Source organism: Cephus cinctus, unplaced genomic scaffold, assembly GCF_000341935.2.
Source record: "Cephus cinctus unplaced genomic scaffold, Ccin1 Ccin1_scaffold0230, whole genome shotgun sequence".
In the NCBI taxonomy this organism is placed as follows: Eukaryota; Metazoa; Arthropoda; class Insecta; order Hymenoptera; family Cephidae; genus Cephus; species Cephus cinctus.
Genome location: NW_014332946.1, coordinates 820,218 through 843,862, shown reverse-complemented (window position 1 = coordinate 843,862; position 23,645 = coordinate 820,218). Strand labels below are relative to the sequence as shown.

Sequence of the window (23,645 nt, the reverse complement as noted above, 5' to 3'; positions counted from 1 at the left end):
CTGACAGGTCAGAGATGACATAAAGAAAAAAAAGGCCGTATAAAAGATATATTCCTTGAATTCGAGAAGCATAAATTAAAATGCGTCCACAGGTCCTATAAACGTAAAAAAGATGACATGTAAAAAAAATTTTGATAAACAAAAATATTTCATCTTACATAATTTTATCAAAATTTACCAAAAATAGGATATAACCACGCAAATCCATATTCTCTGTCGCGTATGCTTTGATCGTTATTTAATACAAAAAAAAAAAAAAAGGTCTTATTTAAAATTACAAAATATCAAGAGTCCCGTTAAATTTTAACGAGCGTCCATTCTCCACTTTTGTTGTATCGCTTGGCGAACGGGTTGAATACAATTTCGCTTTAGCGTTCGTTTAAGAAATGAAAGGAAAGCTGAGGACGATTTTATTAGAACGTGCGTTTCTGTGTATGGTAACGAGTAGGTGGTAGGGAGAGGAGCAGGATGAAAACATGGTAAATTAAAAGGGAACGGGTCACCGCGGTAGAAAAACTAGAGGCATTCGGCATTCCAATTTGCAGCAGCAATGTTTAGTCTCACGCGAACGCGATTTCTTAGGGCTTTGATGTCTCGCTGGCTTTTGATGCGGCCTTGCCTTGAGGCTACAATGAAACCAGTCGAGTCCAAAGAATCACATTGTAGGTATTTATGCCGCTGCTATACCCAGGTTCCTATTTAAGGGTCGTAAGCATATACCAACCATTCCGCATGCCGAAGCGAAATACGAATTAGAGAACACTCATTTGTCTCCCTCCTGACTTCTGCTTTTCAATTTACGTGAAGAAAATCAATTTCGCCAACACAAAAACAAAAAAAAAAGTCAAATTCATTCTCTACTCCGTAACACCGCTGACTTGTCAGATCAGTTGTATACCCTTGTAAAATAAAAAAAAAAATAAAAAAAAATAAAATAAAAGGCTGTCGATCAAATACTTTTTTTGACCCTTTGACGGGTCTCAAAATTACCAAATAATTTCAAGTCAATCTCGCTTATTTTACTGTAGCGAATCCACTGGGCGTCGCGACGCTTTTCTGCTACCAGTCGTAAGGGATAATACGAGGTACTGAAATATCCTGGTACGAGATATGAAGATGATCCTGTTTTTCTTTTTTTTTTTTTTTTTTTTTTTTTTTTTTTTTTTTTTTTTTTTTTTTCTATCACTGTATATATATATTTTTCTCAGCAGAATCTTCAATGCCAATCCGATCGATCCTCTCACGAGGCATCCATCACGAGTCTCTGACGGCACGTGGAGGCGTCGGCGTCGTAAAATTTACGGCCGCTTCGTAATCCAGGGCTGGAATCATCGGGGCGTCGCGCAGCTCCGGTTACGACACCGTTACCCGGCGACGTTCCTCCTAAAAATGTAAGGGACGTACTTGTTCCGAGGTGTCAACCGGTCCCCCAGGTGCACGAGGCGCCGGGAGACATTTACTTCTCGAGTTACTTTGAGAATTTACGTAGTAGATAAAACTAGGTACACCCGGTATATAGCTAGTAGGTACGCGCGCGTACGTCGAGGAAGAGTGAACCGTCTCTGGCACGTAGGAATCCAGGCGTCTCAGGATCCTGGGATCTAGACAGCTAAGGAACTAGGCAGCAACTAGACAGGCAGCCAACCATAGGAGTGCCTAGGTGTATTCATAGTTACCAACCCATCTACTTATCCAGCATGGCGGATGGGAAGAAGCATGAGAAATCGAGGTGGGACGCGGGACGAGCCGAGCTTGTTGGTATAAAGCGGAAGGAAGCTGGCGCGGAATCGTCGGGGGGTAGTTTTGCCCCTGGTGTAAGGGATGTTCCATAGCGAATGCGAGGCATGCGCTGCCGTCGCGTACCTGCCTGGAATATCGTTCCGTCATATTTTCACCAGGCACGACCGGGGGGCCGGGGAAGGACCCGGCCAAGTCGCGCAAAGTTGACACGACACGATATTTTATTTGCAAAGAGGCCAGGTGCGGCTCTTATCTTGTGTGCACAGGAATTTCGTAGCGAGCTGAGATTTTGAATTAAGAGAAAAAAAATAGAGTCGAGGGGTCCCGCGTACAGTCACTCGGTCCTGAACCACCCCTGGAATCGCCATTGGATATTCTATATACCTTCGTCCGGCTACGATGAATTATTTATAAACGGCTACAGCGGGCAGGACCAACTTCGAGCAACCATATCCTCGTGCCGGCGAGGTGAAGTTGGGTCTTTAAAGGGACGAGATCCCGGCGATACCAGGAATCGAAGAATGGAGACTGAGAGGAGTCACCTTTGCTCTGAATGATCGATCAGAAACTTATAAACTACCTGAAGACCCCGAAATTTTTTATCTGTGGATTGGCGATCCTGCTTATTTTTTTTATTGGCTGATAGAAGTTCACCTGGTCCAAGAGAAGTTTTTCCAAGGTTTTACGTTATTTGGGCCACTCGCGCGGGGCTGGACCAAGTGGCTGACTGGCGTGGGGTACGAGTATGCTACTTCCGGTTCATGGTTGCTTCCATGCAACTTGGCCAGTGGTCCATGATGTAAAATCCAGAATAGAGAAACAGGGTATGAACGACTCTCTTTCTCTCTCTCTCTCTCTCTCTCATTCACTCTCTGTACGGATATTCAGCACGAATACTAAAGAGCACAAGCCTATCTTTTTCCTAGCTGCGTTTGCTTTAAAAATACAACCCCCATAAAAAATGGCAAGCGTGCGCGCATGCGCACGAAGAACAAGAACGAAGGATGTATAAAATAAACACCCTACGAGTATCCAAGTTAATTTGATCATATACCAAACATCGTAATCAGGTAGATCCTGGCGACTACGACCCCTTCCCGTTTGTCCTACCCTTATACAATTCCAACCACGTTCTCCAGGCTGACTTAAGACGTCAGGATGACAACCCCTTCTCGGGACTCGGCTATCTAGCTACTTAGCCAGTCTACTACGTCGGCAATTAGTTCCTTAGAAAATAAGGGTCGTAACTGGGCTATCGTGACATTATCATCCCCTTCCGTCAGGCACCCCACATAGATCCAGGTGCGTGTACCAGCACCGGTACCCGTCTAGTATACCCTACCGAGCTCATCCACTCACGCATCCCTGGCTTCCGGCTAATTGGAGACGACTCTCGTGGGATACGTTCTCACCAACTTCTTAGCTACGATTACGTTGAATCCCCGTGGGACGCGCGACGTCGCAGGACTCGAAGGACTCCGGCTAGGACGTGTACCCGAGGCGGGATAAGAGGAGTAAATTTCGTGTGGTGAATCCTGAGGACGTTGTACGAGATGGGGAGTCAAGAGACGTTAATACCTCCCTGAATATAGTCCGCCCGGCTTAACGAGTCGCTTTTCTACTTGGTAGGTACATATAGCTATACTAACGATCCCCACGGTATATACCCAGATACCAAAGGCCGTTTTACGTACCTGCGAAATAACGGGGGCTCGTGGAGCAGCAGGTGAAAGTCGTTCTCCGAGCAGACCTCCCGGTCCCGGTGGTGAACGGCGCATTTGAAGCTCCTAGTGCGCTTTCCGCTCATCTAGAAAAAAATAAGAGAGACGATGAATTTCAATGGCGGCTGTCGGGACTTCCGGTGAAAATTGATGGGGGCCGTTAACGGCGTCTGGATTCGCCGCTGGCGTCGATCCGAAAGACTATAGACTTATCGGTGGTATACAAGTTTTAAAACCGGAGGGGCTGGCACTTCTTGCGAACGATATTTGGATCAGGTTTCGCTAACGCGGTTAGGCAAATCCACAAGACCGCTCAAACTCCGGAAGTAAGTTCAAACTTCCCGTGGGATCCTCCCCGGGGAAAGTTTCGAGTCTCTGCGGTTATCGGCGGATCCTGGGGGATGGTTTACGTAACTGCAATTGGGACGCTGCGTCTTGCTTGTTTGATTGCCAAAAAGAAATCGGCGAGGTGGTGTATGCTGTATACGTATAGTATGCGAGTAAACGTTCTCTTCCGACCTGGACCAGGCCCTTCCCGGATCAGCTGGACCCGTACCCGGATACCGGAAGACAATTTAATTTTACTCCCTTGCTCCTCGTCAGGCATTATCGAATACTTGGACTTCTGACTTCTTTTCTTCTTCCTTTTAACCTTCCTTCGTCAGTCCCTTAGGATTCCTCTGGAGGGTAGGAGCGACCTGGGTAGCGTGTCCTGGCCCGGCCGGGGCCGGTAGAGACCGGGGACATGCAGTTCCAGTCCTTAACGATCGCTTGTTTTCCTCCTACGGTTTATTGGCAATGAAGTGAGCACAGCCAATTCGCGTAAGTAAATCTTCTGCGGGATTTACGAGGGGCGAGAGGGTCGTAGATGGAGGAAAGCAAATCGATAGTATCGTTCGAATAAAAAAGCCTGGCCGAACCAGCCGCTATACCCTGTGTCCTATTAATCTAGGTCGTTTGCCAACTTTATCTGCAATGCTGCGACGCTTCGTATTGGAATACTCAGTGCCATCCTTCCGGTCACCTCCTATGCGTCCTATTGGCTCAGGCTTAGAAGCCTGAATAGCCTGCGGAATGGAATTTTCAGTTTATAAGCATCTAACAAGCGGTGACAAGGAGTCCTAGACTTTCCTCGCGAAATCCAGAGGTTTTGAGACTTACAAGGATTCAGGAAGGGGATGTGCAAGGATTACCGAAACAAGTCTGCTTAGGCCAGGCTGCATCTCCTGAGGATATATTGAGCGACCATTGTCTGGCGATCTCATGGGGATTCTGTATCCTTTCAAGGAATTAGCTTCCTTATCGACTGTATACGCGGAATTTTTTTCTATTATAAAATCAAGTCCATCTTATTTATATTTTTTATTGGTACAGACAAGGATTTTTTTAAATTGATTTTAAGTGACAATAATATCTGAATTAAATTGCAGGATATTTCCAAATATTCATAAAATCTACATAGGTTGCTCCTCGAGATCAAATTACACCGTGCATGAGAAATTTTGATTATTAATTAGGCGCTTTTAAAAATTCCTAGCAATTTACTGCAAATCTACTCCTATATGTGTATATTAAGGGTGCATGGGACGTGCAATTAAATCAGGTATGCGTAAAAACGAACGATTTGATTAATACGACTATCCAACCTACAAGTTGCATCATACGAATAATTTGACAGAGTGTTCGTAAAACGGATGAAATTGACTAATAAATGGAAATTTAAAAAATCACTGCTAAAACCATTCTGGAGAGTCAATTTTCAAAATGACTTTACAATCGAGTCCTAAGTTTCTCTACGGACCCAACAAATACAGACTAAATCTATTTTCGAATAAATATATTATTTATCTAAATTAAGAAACCCAAGTAATTAATAAAAAATGAATATTTTTTAAAAACTAAAATTTCTTATCCCATGAAATTTATTTACCGAATAGTTGTATCAGTGACTTTTTTTCACTTTTACACATTATCCCACAAACTGTACATTTTTAGGCTTTTTAATAGCACGTGCAAAACGGGCTACTATAGGTGCCGTAGGTACTCCAGGTTATCCAGGTTGTCTAGGCACTCTGGATACACAAGGGTATGTAGTTGCCGTAGGCACGTAAGCCCCGTTCAGCAAACACGGCATAATTTAATCCGTGCCATTAAACGGGCAGAGTGGCATGCCGATGGTAATTCGTAGTGCGTATAGGTATGCGCGAACGTCGGTCTACCTCATTTGAATCGCAAGCCTCGATAATGCGTCCAGGAAAATTCACTATGTCGAGTCCAGCAGCAAACCGGGCTCAAACCAATGATCGCACCCTAATCGAATTAAACTCCTGTCCGTTCGGAATGTTTACGAGGGCTGACTCGCCGTTTAGATTTCCTCGGTTTCTGCAATAATAGAGCCACGGTTACCAACCGGAATAGCGCGGACGGATCCTTTACGAGGCAGCCACGCTATTCTAACGATAAAGCGAATTAAAGTGCCCTGGAAACAGTTAAAGCGAAATGGCCAACTGCTAGGACGCTTAGTCTGTATCTCTCTCTCTCTCTCTCTCTCTCTCTCTCTCTCTCTCTCTCTCTCTCTCTCTCTCTCTCTCTCTCTTGCTACTTTACGTGTGCATGGATTTATTTACTTTCTTCTCTCTTAATTCCTACCCCTGTGCACAGATTGGCTGACTGAGACCCTCTGCTGTAAGGCATCTTGTTTGAATTGCGAAAATTTTCCAGCACTCTTTACTCCGAAGTATTTAAGCGAATTTTACTGGGTTACCGAGCACACCCGGTATATACTGATATTATATGGAATTTAGCTGTCACGGGGTCATTTCCATAATTGCCCTTTTTGCGTCTCATTTCAGGTAGACGGACAGTCGGTATTTAGCGTTAAACATACCGACGATTTTTTTATATACGTATTTTTGGATATAAAAGGGTTAAATGACCCGTTGATGGTACGGTAAAAGCAAATGAATATAATAATGTAAACGTTCGTAAAAGGTATCGCAACGTATAATCATAGCACGCATTAACGATGAACGTAATAATTTTCACTGGGTTTAGGTATCATAAATTTTGTTTTTCCTATTCGAAAGATCGTAGCGAAGTTGGATATGATTATTTTACGTAAAAAAATTTATATGTGAAAAATATCTATTTAACTAATTTCCCAACGAAAAGTTCATTAGCGTTATAGCAAATATTTTTGTCTGATCGATGTTGATCTTTTTTTTGTAAAATTAAAAATTTTTGTTTTTATGAAAAAAATATGTACACTTTTTTGAAATATCTATTGGGGCATAATATCGGTATATTTTAATGTTACCGAAAAAAAAAAGTCGAGTAATTTATTTATTGAATTTTTTATACGTATAAAATAAGGCGAACCCACTGTATACTGTAGTATCCCTATAGGGATTGAATGGCCTTGAGATTTTATTAAATTCTTAAATAACCCACGCCATTGCTAGGATCACGTTTGCGTTTACGCAGTTCCCATGAATAAGTAGACCGAACCACATGGTCGGCATGGGGAACTGTTTATGCTGTTAGAAATTGTAATTTCAATGCAGTCTATGGTAGGACACCAATGGAACTTCATGGCGTCAGTAGCGCCGGATGCTGGTTGGCGTGTAGTTCGCTCGGCCGTTTAATTACGAATTGCCAGTTAATATGAATGGAGTATAGGCCGTGAGGTATACAGAGGGTCGGATAGGTACGTAGAAATCTGGCGAGCCAGCCGGTATAATAATTGAGTTTAACGTCGGTACTTAGTACTTTTCCAATAATTCTTAAAAAAGAACTTCCGAGTTTACAATTTCCAAGAGAAAATCCACTGCCGACGCTTCCTATTCATTGAGGAAGATTTCCGCTATGCTTACAACAACCTACCGCTCGTTCGCGACGTGGGGATTTAATTGAATGAAAAAATTGCACTTCCGCCAAGAGGATTTAAACTCCTCAGTAATTATTATCGTTCCTAAGGGTGCTCGCTTACCAAGAAGCCCCTTTGACGAAGAAGCTATAAGCATCCCTTCGTAGCCCTTTACTGTTACTTCCTACAGCCGTACGCTTTCCTCCGTCTTGGGCGCACCGTAACTGTATAGCTAGCGTTTTACTATTAATTCAAGAGAAAATCTTACTCGTGAAAGGGATGTAGATTTCTCGAAATAATAAACTTGGAATCCACTTTTTCTCGCGATATAAGAAATTCCTTCGTCTTTTCATCGTCACTTCCTTTTGATTCGCTTTCCTACTTCTCTCTTGTTCGAATCCCTTTACTCGGATAATTAGATTCTCAGGTAACCATTCGCGACACCGTAGTCGACCGTAGAAAAAGACAACGTGGATTTTCAACGTAATAAAAGCGTCTGACATGATTTTCTTGATATAAAAAATATTTTGTACATCGAATTCGAAATGCTCCAGATTTTATTAATCAAGATCGATTTATTACTCGGTTCACCGAGTCTTCACTACTTTCAGTATACATCTCTAGTTACTTTTTCGTATTAGGTAAATAAAGAGCACGCAGATTAATTTTTCTTTTTCTTCGTGATGTTAAGCATCTGGAACGACCCGATACTAAGACAATAGCAGTGAGCCGTATTTATTATTATATCAGAGCTCAGCGACCTAAAACAACCCTAAAGAAATTACATTGAGTCGTTTTTTGTATCTAAAAAAATAACCATGCAGAGAGCATTTTCGGCAAGAAAAAAAAAAACTGCAGGTCTGCAGATGTTTAATATTTTGAAATTTGTATTCAAATTTATAATAAAATATATGATATGACGTGATTTTTCAAATCACGGTCCCAAGGCGGCTCCGGTTACCGATACAGATAACGTTCTCGATTTCTGGTTCCCTTCGGGTCGCCACCCTGATCAGAAACTACACTCTCGGGTTGATTCGTATAGTTATGTCAAGGCTCTCGCGCGATATCCAGGCAATTCTATGAATTCCTGTGAGTCTTCCGGAGGTGTAGTGCTGTGTCTTAGTGCAGTGTCCACCAGAGTGTCCTTTGGATACAGTTCTCGGCCTCCACGGATTAGCTGCCCCAGCTCCGGTGAGGACTCCCAATTTACTACTTGGTGAAGGGATCTCGATAGACAATTAAAAGTCGCTCTGATACGTTCTCGGTTCGTCGCTCTCTGTCTCTCGCACTATTTGCCGGACTCTTACTCCGACCCTCTCTACCTCGAACCTAGCAGCCTGAGCGGCCGTGTATTTCCGTAACCGTCCGCTCCCGTTCGTGCATCCAGTTGCGTTTGCTGATTTTGCCTACGGTTGCGTTTCTCGATTTTACGCGTCCCCAAAAATCGACAGGATCCGTTAAGCTATCGCCTCGTCCGATAGGTTCCGTCAGAGCTCTCGTTCTTGGTGGAGTTGGGCCTGTTCCACCCCAACTCCCAGTTTATACCGGCTCGTCAGTTCCCGGTGAAAAAAGAATTGGCTGGCGCCCGCCTGGCTTGCGGATGCACGAACGACGGGTGGACGGCCGACGGTAACGTAGGTTGGTTCTTGAAGATAGTTCGTTCTCGGATATTTTGCTATCGGTGTCGGGTCACGAAAAAGAATTACGTTACAATAATTAACAGATTTATTTCCTCGACGAATTAAATAATTAATCAACAATATACATAAATAAAAGTGAATACAGTATTTCCTCTTAATTAACGAATTTAAGGACGATTTTGGAAATATGATTCTAAAAAATTTTTCACTTGCATTTTTTGATCATTCACCCCAATATGATTCCCAGCTCGGGAATCGTCCATGTATCAGTAGTACCACCGAGCGTGACAGCTCGTCGTTAAAAGCGAATCGCAGTTTAGTCGTTTACAAAAAAAGCTGGTAATCCCTTTTCAAAAAAGCAAAGAATCACGAAATTCGAACGAAGCCGCATTATCGTATCTTTACAATACTTAGAATTCGTATGTTAAAAATAAACAAACAAAATTTTCAAAAGCCACAAAATTTCAACTAAAATTTCTTTGATTCGCGTAATACCGTATGCGAATAGTACACTTTTGAGAAATTTCCCTGCGCAAAGACACGACACGTATAAATCACGTGTGCAATGATTCCGTACGTAGCAGTACCACATGCACAATGCTACCACTTTTTTTTCCATAATCCCACGTATGCACGGACCGTAGAATAATTTTGTGCGGTAAACTAGCCCGTTTGTGAAAAATGGTGCACAGGAAGAAAAAACAAAAAAAAGAAACGATTCGCAATGACGTACGCTTGGTTGTCCCGTACAATAAAAATAGTGACGTCACGTTTGAAACGTGTCGAAGGAAAACGCTCGAACGGGTAAAATTGCCGTTTGATGGCTGCGTTTATTTTTCTCGTCGATCGACCGTATCGATAGAAGGAAACGTTTATTCATTTCAAAACTGGAATTAACGAAATTTAACAAAATATAAAATCATCCCCATTTACCTTCCCCCGAATGACTGCGGGGTGGGATGCTCGGTTTTTAGCTGTTTGTTTAATTGGCTCTTGATGGCTTAGCGGAGAACAACAGGCTTGTAATTCTGTAGGCGGTTCGAGGGTTTGCGGTTGGGCCGGATGGTACCGGGTGTGGTTCGGTATATATATATATATATATATATATATATGGATACGTATATACATATATAGGCCGACTGTACAGGGAAAGGTGCTGAGTTTAATCTCTGATGTGGGCCGGAGGCGAAGCGTCGGTGAGATTTAGGTCAGAGGATAACCGCGACCACCCCATTCACAGCTACCCTCCTCTGCATATCGATTCGCCACTAGGCCTCTACGTCTTAGGACGTCTACGTGGCTGAACAGCTTTGGCTAACCAGCCGTATTGTAACGGATGAATAGAGTATATATATATATGTATATATATATATATATATATATATATATATGGATACGTATATACATATATAGGCCGACTGTACAGGGAAAGGTGCTGAGTTTAATCTCTGATGTGGGCCGGAGGCGAAGCGTCGGTGAGATTTAGGTCAGAGGATAACCGCGACCACCCCATTCACAGCTACCCTCCTCTGCATATCGATTCGCCACTAGGCCTCTACGTCTTAGGACGTCTACGTGGCTGAACAGCTTTGGCTAACCAGCCGTATTGTAACGGATGAATAGAGAGAATTGACATTATTTTCAATTAATACAGATTCAAATTAATATTGAATAACAGCGTTTGGTCGTTGGAACGCTCGGTAGACACTGGGTACTGTGTAACAGTTGGCCAGCACTGTCAAAACTTTGGTTAAGGGAGTTGATGATTACTTTGAGAGAGTAGACGGTGAAAGGGGAATGTTCGTGGTTATACACAAGCCTTTGAAACCATTGCAAACTGCTTAAGAAAATTGTGAAAGTAGTGTTTAACAACAACAAAAAAATGGAAATGGGATTTTTGAAAATTTTGTAACTCTTTGATTACTTATTAAATACTAAAAGTTTTTTTGTAAAAATGTGAAAATTTTTTTCGTAATTTATTTTATCGAAAATTCCAACAGGCTTTATCAGCCGAAAGAAGCTGCAGTCGTAGCTGATCTTGTAAAGTAGTAAAAGCTCGTAGAGCTTGTTGAAGCTTTTTCGTTAAGGTAAGATCATTTTTTTCCTTATATCTTTAACACGGGAATGCTCGTACGATTTTTTTTCCCTTTTTGAAAAGCATTGAGTTAGAGTGTCTCGGACTCGGGGTAAGTATTAAAAGTGCCACTTTGTATGTACTGTCGTAGGACCTCAGGGAAGGAGTGTAATTTTGATTTTTGATTATTCGAAATTGATCTAGCACGATGCCCTGGGGAAGGCCGTAGAGGATTTCCAGAAGTTACGTACCGATTCGCTGAGGAACGCTCTCGATCTGGTTTAAAGGGACGAGTTAAGGAGTTTAGACTGTTCCACCTCAACTCCCATATCTATGGTAGAGGCTATCTAGCCTCTAGATAGCTTAAGAAACAGCTGCGAGCTGGTACCGACTACGAAGCCGAAATTCGAAGTGAATCCTAATGCAAGTAACTATAGAAATTTCAAGTAGTAACAGCTTGATACTTATCAGACATATTTTACACGCTATTAACTACAAATCACATACAATGATCGAGTCTGTACTACATTTAACACAGTGTAAAGTTTAAATATGGATATTCTCAAAATCTTGGAAAAAAAAGCCACCACGTACATACTTAAACCGCATATAAAAATATGTATATAAATTCTCCCTTAGTCGAAAAAGCTTGGAATAAAATGTTAAAGTTTTGTTTGGTCGTTATAAAAAGTAAAAAAATAAAATAACCAAACTTGTAGGCCACGCACGTGCGGCGTCGCGTGACGTCGTTATATCCCGACGGGGAATCTGAAGAAGCTGTACAATTTTCGCGAAGCCCGCTCCCCCCTTCCACCCAGCTACCCTGTAATTCGAAAGGTTCTACAGTGCGAGCCCCTCACATCTTACTTTCTCGAACCTTCTAGAAGCCCGCGGGTGAGGAACATCTGGGCATTTTCAGTGGTCTGGGGTATGATAGAGGGGGAAGCTCCACGGCCTTTCTCAGAATGCGATTGGTATTTCGTTCACCTTACGCATCTCCCCATTAAGTAAATTTTGAAAATCTACCGTATTTTTCGATATCACGAATCGAGCCGTCCATTTTCTTTTCTCACGCGTTTCCTCACTTTTCATGTTTTTTTTATTCACTCTTTCCTTCTCATCGGATTAGATATATCCCCTACCCTCCACAACCTCCCCCCGTCCTAGCCTCTTCGATTCTGAAGAGAAGTCTTCCTTTAACGGCTGTCAACAGAGGCGGCAGGGATACCAAACGCAATTTCCCCTGACAACTTGTCCGACGTTGCGAAGGAAATTGTCAGTATTGAAAAAAGTTGCGATGCTCTCGGTGTAGCTAACTAGAATCCTGACATCCGTCGTCAGCGTCCTGTAACACCTTTTATAAAAGAAAAAAAAAAAATCCCCCAAAAAAACGACACGGGAAAAAAGTAAAACACGATCTTAGACGTTGATCATTAGGAAATTGCTGGAGAAATTTTACAGTCTCGAAAGAAGCTTTTGGCGTCGCGACGCATTTTCAGATAAGACTGATATCAGCTGTGGCTTCGATATATGGGATTGGTCAGGTGTAAGGAGGGATAGAAAAAATGATATTATTTATATTAGAAATAAGAAGGTCGATTTTCTTCTATAATGTAAAATAAACTTCGGCGTCGCGACGCCTGGTCGTATTTTCCTTATTACCGTGAGATATTACACACTCCCTCGGGATGCAGCCAGCTATCAACCTCCTTATGTAAATTTTATGTAGATCGTCCGACAGACGGCCGCTCGTAATCTGTCGCGACATACTTCACTCTTCTGCCGCGTCCTTTTATCTCGTGAGGGATGCTCTTATCCTTGCTGATCTTAAATTATATCACAGATATTATACCTGGTTATCTCGACTATCTAATCTATATATTCTAACTCATCGCTCTAACGGATTCCCCGGGGATGCTGTTTGCGGGTGGCCACGGTAATTAATTAGAATCGCGTTAGACTTATAGTGCCAAGGTGTCTCGTGGTCGTTTTACTGTCGTAATCAAGACTAATTAGGATACCCTGAACAAATGTAGTATACGAAAAAAAAAAAAAAAATTTTGAGTTACAATAAAAATATTTTTTTTTTAAATCCAAAAAATTTAATATATAAGAGTAGTATCGATATCAGCTGAAAAATTTTTCATGCTTATCTTTCCTTCAATTCCGTCCTATTGCGTATACGCATATATCGTATTGCCAATTTTCAAGGAAATACGTAATCGACGCACCTGGAGAACGCCGATGAGGATCGGCATTAAATTTATATGCGTACACTCGTACCGGAAGTGGTTCAAGCATCGCTGTACGTAACACGCTTGGATTTGCATAACAGAGCACGCCGGGTTATTGTACCTACCCACCTACCTAGGTAGCTACCTATAACAGGAATTCTCTGACCCCTCAGTGAACCAACATCTCCTTCACTTCTATTTCTATCTTTCTTTCCTTCTTATATGCTCTCTGTCTGTCTCTCTCTCGAATACCAAACTCTCAACGTCCTTTGTGGAATACGGAGAGCATGCGAAACATAGAAAGAATAACCCGGCTTTGATTAGCAGTACTTTATGATTTCAAGATGTACCAGACCTGTACCCCACCTATTTTGGTAAACTGATGAGACGATAAGCATAATCAAGATTTCTTGAAAACGATAGATAATCACGAGCTATAGGCATCATTGAAGTAGTACAACCTTTGAACTTTATATTTTGACTCCCAGTGCTTGTCGATCAAAATCGATTAAATTTCCTGAACAATGCTTTTCTCAAAGTCATATCGTACCACCCCAAAGTCTGTTACGTCAACGAATTCAGCTTTGATTAGCAGTACTTTATGATTTCAAGATGAACCAGACCTGTACCCCACCTATTTTGGTAAACTGATAAGACGATAAGCATAATCAAAATTTCTCGAAAACGATGGGTAATCACACGCTACAGGAATCATCGAAGTAGTACAACCCTTGAACTTTATATTTTGACTCCCAGTGCTTGTCGATCTTCCTCGTATAAAAAAAAAAGCCTGAACCAAATCGATTAAATTACCTGAAGAATGCTCCTCCCAAAGTGATATGGCACCGCGCCGAAGTCTGTTACGTCACCGTATTAAGCTCCGTCGCAAGACAAGCTCCTAGGAATCTCGAATGAAAGGGGCTAGGGTTGAAAGGTTCTCCAAGTCGCCACAAATCGCCGTCAGCTTTCAAGCCGAGACAAAGAGAGTCACCCTTGGCACTGGCATTCGCTCGCGGTTGACAGTGCCAGTCATTCAGGATTGACAGGAACGACCCTGATAATCAATTGGCAAAAAAGTCAGATCAAGAGAAATCGGATTGTTCAAGAAAGAAAATATTTTCGTATTTCACGCAATTAATCGATTTAACCAATAAAATCATTCGTATAACCGTCAACACGGTTTCCGTAGTAGATACAGTCACTTACGAGTCAGACTGCACTCGAGGGATAATCCTGATATCACGTAACCAACAGTTAATTTATACATACGCGTATCTATATTCCTTTTGCAGCAAAAGGACATCCTTAAAGTTTCACACAGCCGGTACCAACCCTCCACCAAAGGGTAGACGCGTTAAATACAGCCAGCTGTACGTAAACAGTTTGACGTTGGGATATGTCAAATACTTGCGATGACGTATAGGACGTCACGAAACTGGGTTAATTTACACATGCAGCATTTATACGCAGAAAGATTACGTACGATATTTACTTTCGGGCACGATAGACACACTCGATTCGGCCCTTATTCACATTTCGTTCCACATCAATCACCCTGTAATCGGATACACGTTGAGCAACGAAAGTTCTCTTTGCATTTCTATTTATACTTTTCTCCATCTTCCAGTCCCTTCGATCTGACGTAATTTTCTTTCCGAGAGCGTCCTTCTTTTTCCACTTCGGCTTCCTTCGCGTATCTTCGTTCGCGCCGATGAGGTAAACAGCCCCACAGGTGGTTGAGAATGGGGATCAGGATTTGTCACGGGATTTAGGGATACACGGAGTGAAAAGAGCAGTAGGCGGTGGCCTTAATATCTTTTTCCCCTGGAATCCAGTGCGAATCGATATTTATCAACTGGACCGACACAAGGAACACAGTGAGACACGAGCAGAGTGTGAACGGAGCTTTAGGTATTAAAAACGAATACGAAATGATTGAATTTTGAATATACGACGTGTCAGTGTTCGATTCCGTTCGGATTGTATTAATTACGTAATTCCTGGGAGTTTGGTTAGAGTTTGAAAAACACGTGTCTCCCTGTTATTCAACTTACGGAACTTTGTTTATAATGCTAAGTCGGTCCGGCGATACGTCGGGCTCGTACGTAATTACGATAGGACGACGCCGACGGTTCCCCTAGTCGACGTCGGGCGTCGCGAGGGAATATCTGCCAGATATAATTTAGGATGTGCGGCTGACGACACTCTTTTTTTGTCTGCCTTTACTCGCGACGGATGCGCGAGAAACGGGGCTTAGAGTTAAACGAGGAGAGAACAGAGTGGATTTGTGGGAGAGAATGAGGCGTATGAAGAGAGGAGCGAGAGAGAGAGAGGGGGATAGAGTACGCGAGAATGGGCAATAACCCAGTGGTGGTAGAAAATGAAGCAGGACTGGGCCGGCACGTAGGTACGGGTACCGGTCGGTAAAGAAGAGCGGTGGAGACGCGGCTGAGGTAGCCAGCGAAGTCGACAGTGCCGCAAAGAGACAGGAAGAAAAGAGGAGGAAGCGGAGTAGCGAGTTACAGGGGGGGAGCAGGCGCCTCATTTGCGGACACGCGCGGGACACCAGACGTCCCTTGACGAGTAGCGTCGGGGCGCCTGTGAGTCTCACCTTTATTTACGAAGAGCACTCCTCGGTGGCGGACGTCGCGAGGCTGCTGAGGTAAGGAAATGACGATGCCAAGAGCAATGTACGCTGAGGTATATTTGAGCTAATAGATCAAGATGTTTGCTTCGGGTATCGCGGTTCTACCTTACCGACTGAGCACTATAGGCGTTACCGATCGTTTATAGTAGAGATCGAGTAAGTCACGAGACATAGCTGATACAGTCGTACATATCGTTAGTACCCGTGCGATATAATAACAATAGTACTGTGCCTGAAAAATATCGTTACTGTAGAAAAAGAGGAAGGATCAAAAAGATACAGTCGGTAAAATGATTGCCGGACCACTTTGCTTGTTCTGGATATGACGTTTATTCGTTACACGTATACGAGGAAAAGTATGACTGGGCTACGCGTTTCGGTGTGGGTAACCAAAGAAAAATTACCTAAGCATTGAAACCTGATTGGTTCGGCTGTACAAGATGCCTGTCAAAACGTTAACCATGTTTAATGGTTCGTAGTGATGGTTACGCTTGTGCGTTTTGTTTATCTTTTTCATAAGCGAGAAAAAAAAATATCGGACAGAGTTCGAATAATAATTTCAATAAAAGTGGTTGTAAATACCAGAAGAATAAAAGTATCTCAAAGTGGCTTTATAAGGCAGGTCGGCATGCACAAAGGATTCCCTTGAACTTATTTCGAAAATGATGGACATCCGTGTAACGTTTACTGTAATACCAAAGATATATCAATAACAAGAGACCGAGGGAACTAATGGGAGTCCTAACTTTGGTGAACCGCTGCGGTACGAAGAGTCAAGCGAAGGAGAGGATCCAAGAGGGAGCAAGAGGCTAGGACCAGGGACCGGAGGAAGGAAGCGAACACCTGCTTCACTCTTCGCCGTCTCTTCACTCGAACGCTCCGGCAATAATTATCCTGCGGCGCTAACGCTTCTTGGTCTTGCTCTCTCTCCCTCGGCAAGGGCCTTACGCGTACTCGTCCAACCTAACCCAGGTTCCGTTCCGTTTCGTTCCATACCTACTTCCCCTGGACGCCCCTCAGGAACCGACGCCACTCACCAGACCGGCTCTATTCGCGTTCTGGCGGCTTTGTCTCGCAGCGGTGGATGATCGAGTTAATAATGATTGCGGTGCCCCCCTCGCCCCGGACCTGGACTCCGTAAACCTCACCAACACCATCGCCGTGGCTAAGAACTCCGGGCTCTCCTTAAGACTTTTACCCGGCCCTCCATCCCTCCCATCCTCTTTCTCGAGCTCCGCTGGGAACGCTCGTCGGACTCCAGTGCGGATTTGCGCACTCGCCACGACCTTTGATTAACATCAGACGCGAGCCGCCTCCTGGCATCAGCAGTTCAGACTGCGCCCAGAAGCCACAGTGGGCGACCACAATGTTCCTGGAGCTGCTACAGGCTGACTGTGGGGTCCTTAATATGTCGACAGGACCTTGGAGATAAATTTCTTGGAAATCGGAGGATTACGAGATCTGAATCTGGAACCAGGGTCCTGTGGGATTTTCTTGATCGCTCTCGGGTCTTCCCCACTGGGTTTTAATACTTTCGATGATCCTCCTAGGAATAATTACTGGGAGTTGGCAGGGGCTTCTTGGTCTTTTATCTTCTTGGACCTGTCCCCCTCCAGATCCAATACAGAATTCCTATGGGGAAAACTTTTTCTAGAGGACTGTACCCAGGATCCATTTGAGACATCAGGAGTCACGGGGTCGCAGGACCAATGTTTTTTGTTCCCTCGTTAAAGGTCTATCCACAGGTTTTTCAGGGTCCTTGTCCTACCCGTTTGTTGGGAATTATTAGCTGGTTAGGGTAGGTGCCAATGTATTTGATACCGCAGGGTCCTGTATCCCTTTCGGCAGACCTTGGAATATTTGGATCATCTCCCGAACCCTGCCTGATCTCTGGATTTGCTCGCCCGACTTAGTCGACCGTTTAATACCTTGGCAGCACCTACCGGGACAGCCGTGAACTTGCGACTTTAATAGGACACGTATGGAATATCAGAGCTTTTACGCCCACTGAAAATCTCGCAGTAACTTTTCCCGTTAAAAGTTAAAACCATAAACTATGGAAGTTTTATAGGGCAGTTAAAAACGGGGCACCTCTCGCCTCGGAAAATAGAGAATGAGGATGATGGGACCCGTTGACGGGAACCGGGTGGCCCCTGGGGGGCGGACACTGTGTTGAGAAAGTAAGTAATTCAGTCAAGGATTCTCTCTCTCTGTCCCTCGTTAAGGCGAGTCCTAAGATTTTCCCACGAATTCTCAGCGAGGATGAAAATTCTTCGAGCGGCAATTTTACGCGGGGGAATAAGTAGACACGGCCGATTCTCTCGCGTTTAATCACCCGAGGGAAGCCGAGTGTTGCCGAGTTCTTGACCGAATGACGAAGAGATTATTTACGTCAGGAAAAAAAAGCACAGCTAACTTAACGCAAGTTCCTGAGACCCAACGAGATCAACTTGATCGTCCCCTATCGTGGCCTAAGGACACGCGAGTCTGTATTACCCAACTCAGATCGGAAGTGATATTCCGAAAATGAAGTGGAAGTGAGATACCCGAAGTGGCAGTATATATATATATATATATATATATATATATATATTACAGGCATTGATATAGACGCCGTGAAAATCAATCATATATAAATTCTTTGGCAAAAACATCCCTTTCACGTTACCTACGTATACTGGGATGCTTCTGTGCTTCCTTTATGGTATTCGCGGGATCGCACCTCTCTCTCTCTCTCTCTCTCCCTCTTTCTTTCTGTCATGTCTTTCTTCCCGTCTCACCAGCCTTTACCACTTCGGCACTTCGCTCTCACTAGACTGACACCCCATGCCCGACCGCTCCTACTCCGTACTTCATTACGACTTAATTCGCCTCAGCAAGAAAGCAAGTGCGGGGCCCCTTCTTAGCGAAGCGTTCTTCTTCCCTTGAGAGAACCGAACAGATAAAGCGTGCGAGAGAGAGAGAGAGAGAGAGAGAGAGAGAGAGAGAGAGAGAGAGAGAGAGAGAGAGAGAGAGAAGGAAAAGATATGAAGAGAAGAAGAGACGCGAAGTGACGAGAGAAGGAAAATGCTGGAGAGAGGAGTGGTGCTTTATTAGAAGGAAGATTGAGTCTGGTGGATCGCTCGCAGGAGAGAATATTCTAATTTGAATAAAAAACAGCAAATTGATTGGCTCCCTACTAAGAATAATCCCCTTGATCCATAACCGGAAATTAGTAATTTTAATAAAAAGGAGGTACGCCATACTGAGGGAAGCCGCTGCCCGTTCCTGTATATACATATATATACAGATCTGTAGGAAGATAACCACATGTAAAAATTTGTACGGTGTTACCAATTTTGAAAAAAATTGATTCAATGCAAATTCGTCCCTTTTGGGAATCAAAAAACCTCCATGGTTTCCCACTCCAAAAATCCTTCGCTTCCGGTATCAAGTGGTACGAACCAATGAGAGCCCTTTGCCTATCAAAATTTATTAGCCTTGACCTCAGGTGTACGAAGTCAGCCAGTCTGACAGTCTCGGGCTGTTTTAATTTATTTCGGCACAGCAGATTTTGGAAATCCTCGTGGACGAAGAGTCATTCGTACGGTACGACCGGAAGTATTTAAGCGATCAAGGCGTCGCGCACTTAGGGGGAATCCGTGGCGACGCCCGTCGCGGCGTTCCAGGGAGAATCAGGGAGTGAGACCTTAATTAGTCAAGTTGAAAGTCTAGAGGGTCATCCTGGTGGTTAAGGAACGTGGCGGAGCAACGTAAGAGGGAAGAACACGTGGCGCCACGGTGCCAGGCGTCGTGGCGTCACGTGCACCGGATCGTGGGCCCTTCTCCACTCTGACTGGTCTGGAAACACTTGTAAAGCTCTATACTCCCGGCTGAATACAGTTCGAGCTGATGAAACGAGCTTGCAGGCTTTGTACCTTTGTTATCCACTTGAACATTGTTACCAATTTCAAGCGAAATAACTATGAGAATATAAGGGTTAGGTATTGTATAATCTGTCTACTTGTACAATGGCAATGCCGCTGTATAGTACGCGCGGCCGCTGCTGGATGGTAACTAGACGCTGGCAATTCGCCTTTTGAAAGTCACTGGAAGCCACGAGTCTCAGGACCTCAAGACTTTGGCTGAACTTTCAAGGAGCCGAGAAGAATGGAACTTACGATCGGCTTCTTCTCCAGCCTCCGCCCGAGTGCAGCGTTGGTCGTTGACCTTTGCGACAGGGAGGATGGGCCGAGCATGGCATTCGTGCAAGCTCAGCGAAAGACCTTGTGCCGTAAATAGGGCAGGACTTCCGGTTTGGGAATAAGATGCTCCTGATCGAAGCACGTGACAAAGTGGGACCAGGGGATATTTTAGGCTACCATGGGGTCGAAGCATCGTGGAACCAGTGGGAGGGACCTCAGGAAGCTGACTGAACTCATATTTAACTTTATCTTGGACTCCATACCTCATTGATCAGAGCATCCGAAGAGCACTTGTCGCCTCCCTATCGAGCTTCGTAATTGTTTTATCTACCAGTTTGCATCTCTCGCGTATATACAATTCTTGACTTTTCACCAAGACTTGCTCTCTTCCTGTTTCTGGTACCAGGTGGCACTACGGAATACGGTGCTTTATGGGAGGAAGCTCAATTTTCTTGGGCGCGAAAGCGAATTAGACTCGGTTCGAGCTCGACCGGGAGGTCGAGGAATGTTGAAATCGAATAAGAAGAACAAGGCGAGTCCATAATGCGAGAAGAGGATGGCGGAAGTAGGGGCGGAAGAAGGAAAAGGCGAAGAAGGAACCAGTGGCGTGAAAGAGCGAGGCACAATTAGATCGTCCGAGGGAGCAAGAAACGGGGCCAGGTCGCCCTGAGGTGGAGGAGACCTGGACCAGGGTTCATCCACTTTCTCAATGCTCCCCGCGAGGGAGTCTCATTCCCAGGGAAAGAGTATGCCCCTATTCCTTCGTGCGGTTCCCATTGGACTTCTGCGGTGCGAACGGAAAAAGTTGCCGGGTCCAAGGGCAGAGAAGAAAGAGCCGAGGATTTATGAAAAGAGCCATTCAAATACAAGGGAGCTTGCGGAGTCTTACCGTCGACTGTGAAATAAGCGTCGCGACGTCAAGCGTATGGACGTCCTTTTTTCTTTTTTAGAATGTCCAGTTCTCACTTATCGTAAATCGACTCGAAGAACTTGAAGACGATTCGACTGGAAGAACCCGGTCCTTTAAATTCTCTATGGAAACTCGGCGAGAGAGACCCTTCGCGTATCTTCGGTTCCATGCGAGTGGGTCCTTTTGGAGTTTTCTAGTTTCATGAGAAACCGCCTTAATTTCCTAACGTAATTCACTCGTGAGAATTTTACGGGGCGAGAGAGAAAAATATGATGAAAAGATACGGCAGAGAGAGAGAGAGGAAATAAGATCGGGGAAACTTCCTGTACCGCCTTACAAACCGCAGGTAAAGATACCGGATGCTGCGTCAGACGATAATTAAATTCAACGCGACACTAATGCCGTATAGTTATCGCGGCATAATTCAGCCTCTCGAAAGTTCCCGTCTCCCTTGGCGAAATCAATTTTTTTTGATTTCCGTTATCCACCCGGGAGAGAATAAATTAAACTTTTCGTCGAGTAACGGGACTTCGTCGACGCGAGAACTTCTCTTCTGGGATAAAGCTCCTCCGAGGGATGAGCCCAGCGTGATGGCACTTTTATCTCACTTCCTTCCGAGCTTTCTATTCCCTCGGCTAACCCCTCCAGCCCCTAAATTCACAACCCTTACTCCGAGGATCCAAACTAACTTAAATCATTCGAAACACCTGAACAATACTCATTGTCCTTCGTGTCGGTATGAACTCTTACCCCTCTGTACACGTCCTGAGGCTGCTCGTCGAGTTTAATTATTACTCTTATTCCGCTGATTACTCCTCCTTATCATTTTTTCGTCTCTTAACAGTTACCGGTCACCGGGTCCTCCGTATGCGTCAAAATAAAATTCTCAACCCTTAAAAGTTCTCTTACCCGGTAAATCCGCTCGTTATACCTATACCCATGTACAAATACAATGTCGGATGACGTCAGAGGTATATTTTGTATTGATGACGTAACAACGCCAAAAAAAGACTCTAACGAAAAAAAGTACAGCGAAACAATTGTATAATAAAAATTACAGTCCGATACGGGGTTAATCTGGGACAGAGTAGAATTTCGTACATTACTGCAAAAGAGAGAGATTTTAGATAATTCACTGAATACTCTTCAGCATGCTGGGAGAAAAAATTTGGAGACATGGAAAATTATTCTAGAAAATTTTGAACATTTTTTTTATAGATCACTGATAAAAAATATATTAAACAGTCAAAATTTTGACCCTTAGAATAGTATTTCATGTTCGTGCTGTGACGCAATAAACTATTGGATTATATACAAAGTTTCCAGGGTGGGTGGCTCATGAAAGAAACTCTTATCACTCCATAATGATAATGACGTATACAGCATCCCCGACGACATCTCTAGCGTCATCTGAAAGTTGGTGCGCGTAATAGATCAGACACGGGTCAGCGCGACATAACCTTAACTCTAGTCGTTCATTTACCTTTACACTAGTCTATAAATACAGCAAGGAGGTACGGATAAGGTACATGTATGCCTATGAACAATTGATATCAGCAAGTAAAGTTATCGCAGGTGACAAAAGGGCATCGCGCGTAGTTCGATGCTCAATGCTCAGTGCAGCAGCCACTGTCGGGTAAATTTGGTCGAGATTGTCGGGCGTCTCGTAGATCGCCGATGAGAAATAGTCTGATATTCGCGCACGTGCGACGGCAATGAATATCAGGCCGAAGGAAGTCATATACGCCGAATTTATCGTCAGAGACGTATGATAACGCGCCTTGCGAAAGAGCCAATTTAGGTGGGTACTTGCGTCAGGTACTGCGCATGCGCAATTGAAATGGTGCGCGCGCACGGAAGCGCAGATGCTGATTACGTACGTATACCTGGCTGAAGAAAAAGAAATCAAGTCTTGGGATCATTTTATCCTGTGAATCTAAAGCGAACGATTAAAGATAAGGGTGAGGGGAAGGAAGAAGCAAAGAGAAACCTGTTTTACCGACGAACATCTGATTATCGAGCTGAGTCAAATCCAAGACTCAAAAGTCTCATGTCAGAGTAGCCGCGCCTCAATGATGACTAACGATACGACAATAGAACGTGGAAGAAACCCTCGAGAGTACGGGCGTCGGGACGCCCGGCATCGGTTACCTAGAAACCGCTAAACTTGGCCAGCGTGACTTCAACCGCCAATTCGACCTAACTGCTCTCTCTCTGATATGACTCAAGATTTCCCCCTACTGGACCCCACCTCATCCATAATTCCCATTTTTCAGTCACACCCACGAGCACCTGGTGCACCTTCGTCTTGGTACCGTATAAACCTAACCTAACCTAACCTAACCTAACTTTATCTGCTCCTCCCACAGTAACGTAACTCAAATTTGTATGTACTTCATTTTTGAATTTGACAAGAGGTCTTTAAAAATTTACCAACCACATACTTTCTGCCATCTGGCGATATGGACCTTATCTAACCTTATCACGGTGTATCAGGGTACGGATGAATTTTGAAAAAAAAAAAAAAAAAAAAAAAAAAAAAAAAAAAAAAAAAAAAAAAAAAAAAAATTTTAATTCGATCACCTAATTTTTGCCTTTGAATCAGCCTTCAAATTTCTAACTAAAAG

At 43.8% G+C, this 23,645-nt stretch overlaps 1 protein-coding gene across 10 annotated transcripts in view; it reads right to left on the bottom strand.

Annotated features, from left to right (window-relative positions):
- The window catches only part of LOC107265606 (protein rhomboid), a 189,523-nt gene that overhangs the window by 57,347 nt on the left and 108,531 nt on the right, over window positions 1-23,645 (bottom strand). For all 10 annotated transcript variants that reach the window (XM_025082884.1, XM_025082879.1, XM_025082882.1 and 7 more), the window contains one exon: window positions 3,435-3,547. In XM_025082884.1, the coding sequence (XP_024938652.1) occupies window positions 3,435-3,547 (113 nt within the window). The remainder of the gene's footprint in view (window positions 1-3,434; window positions 3,548-23,645) is intronic.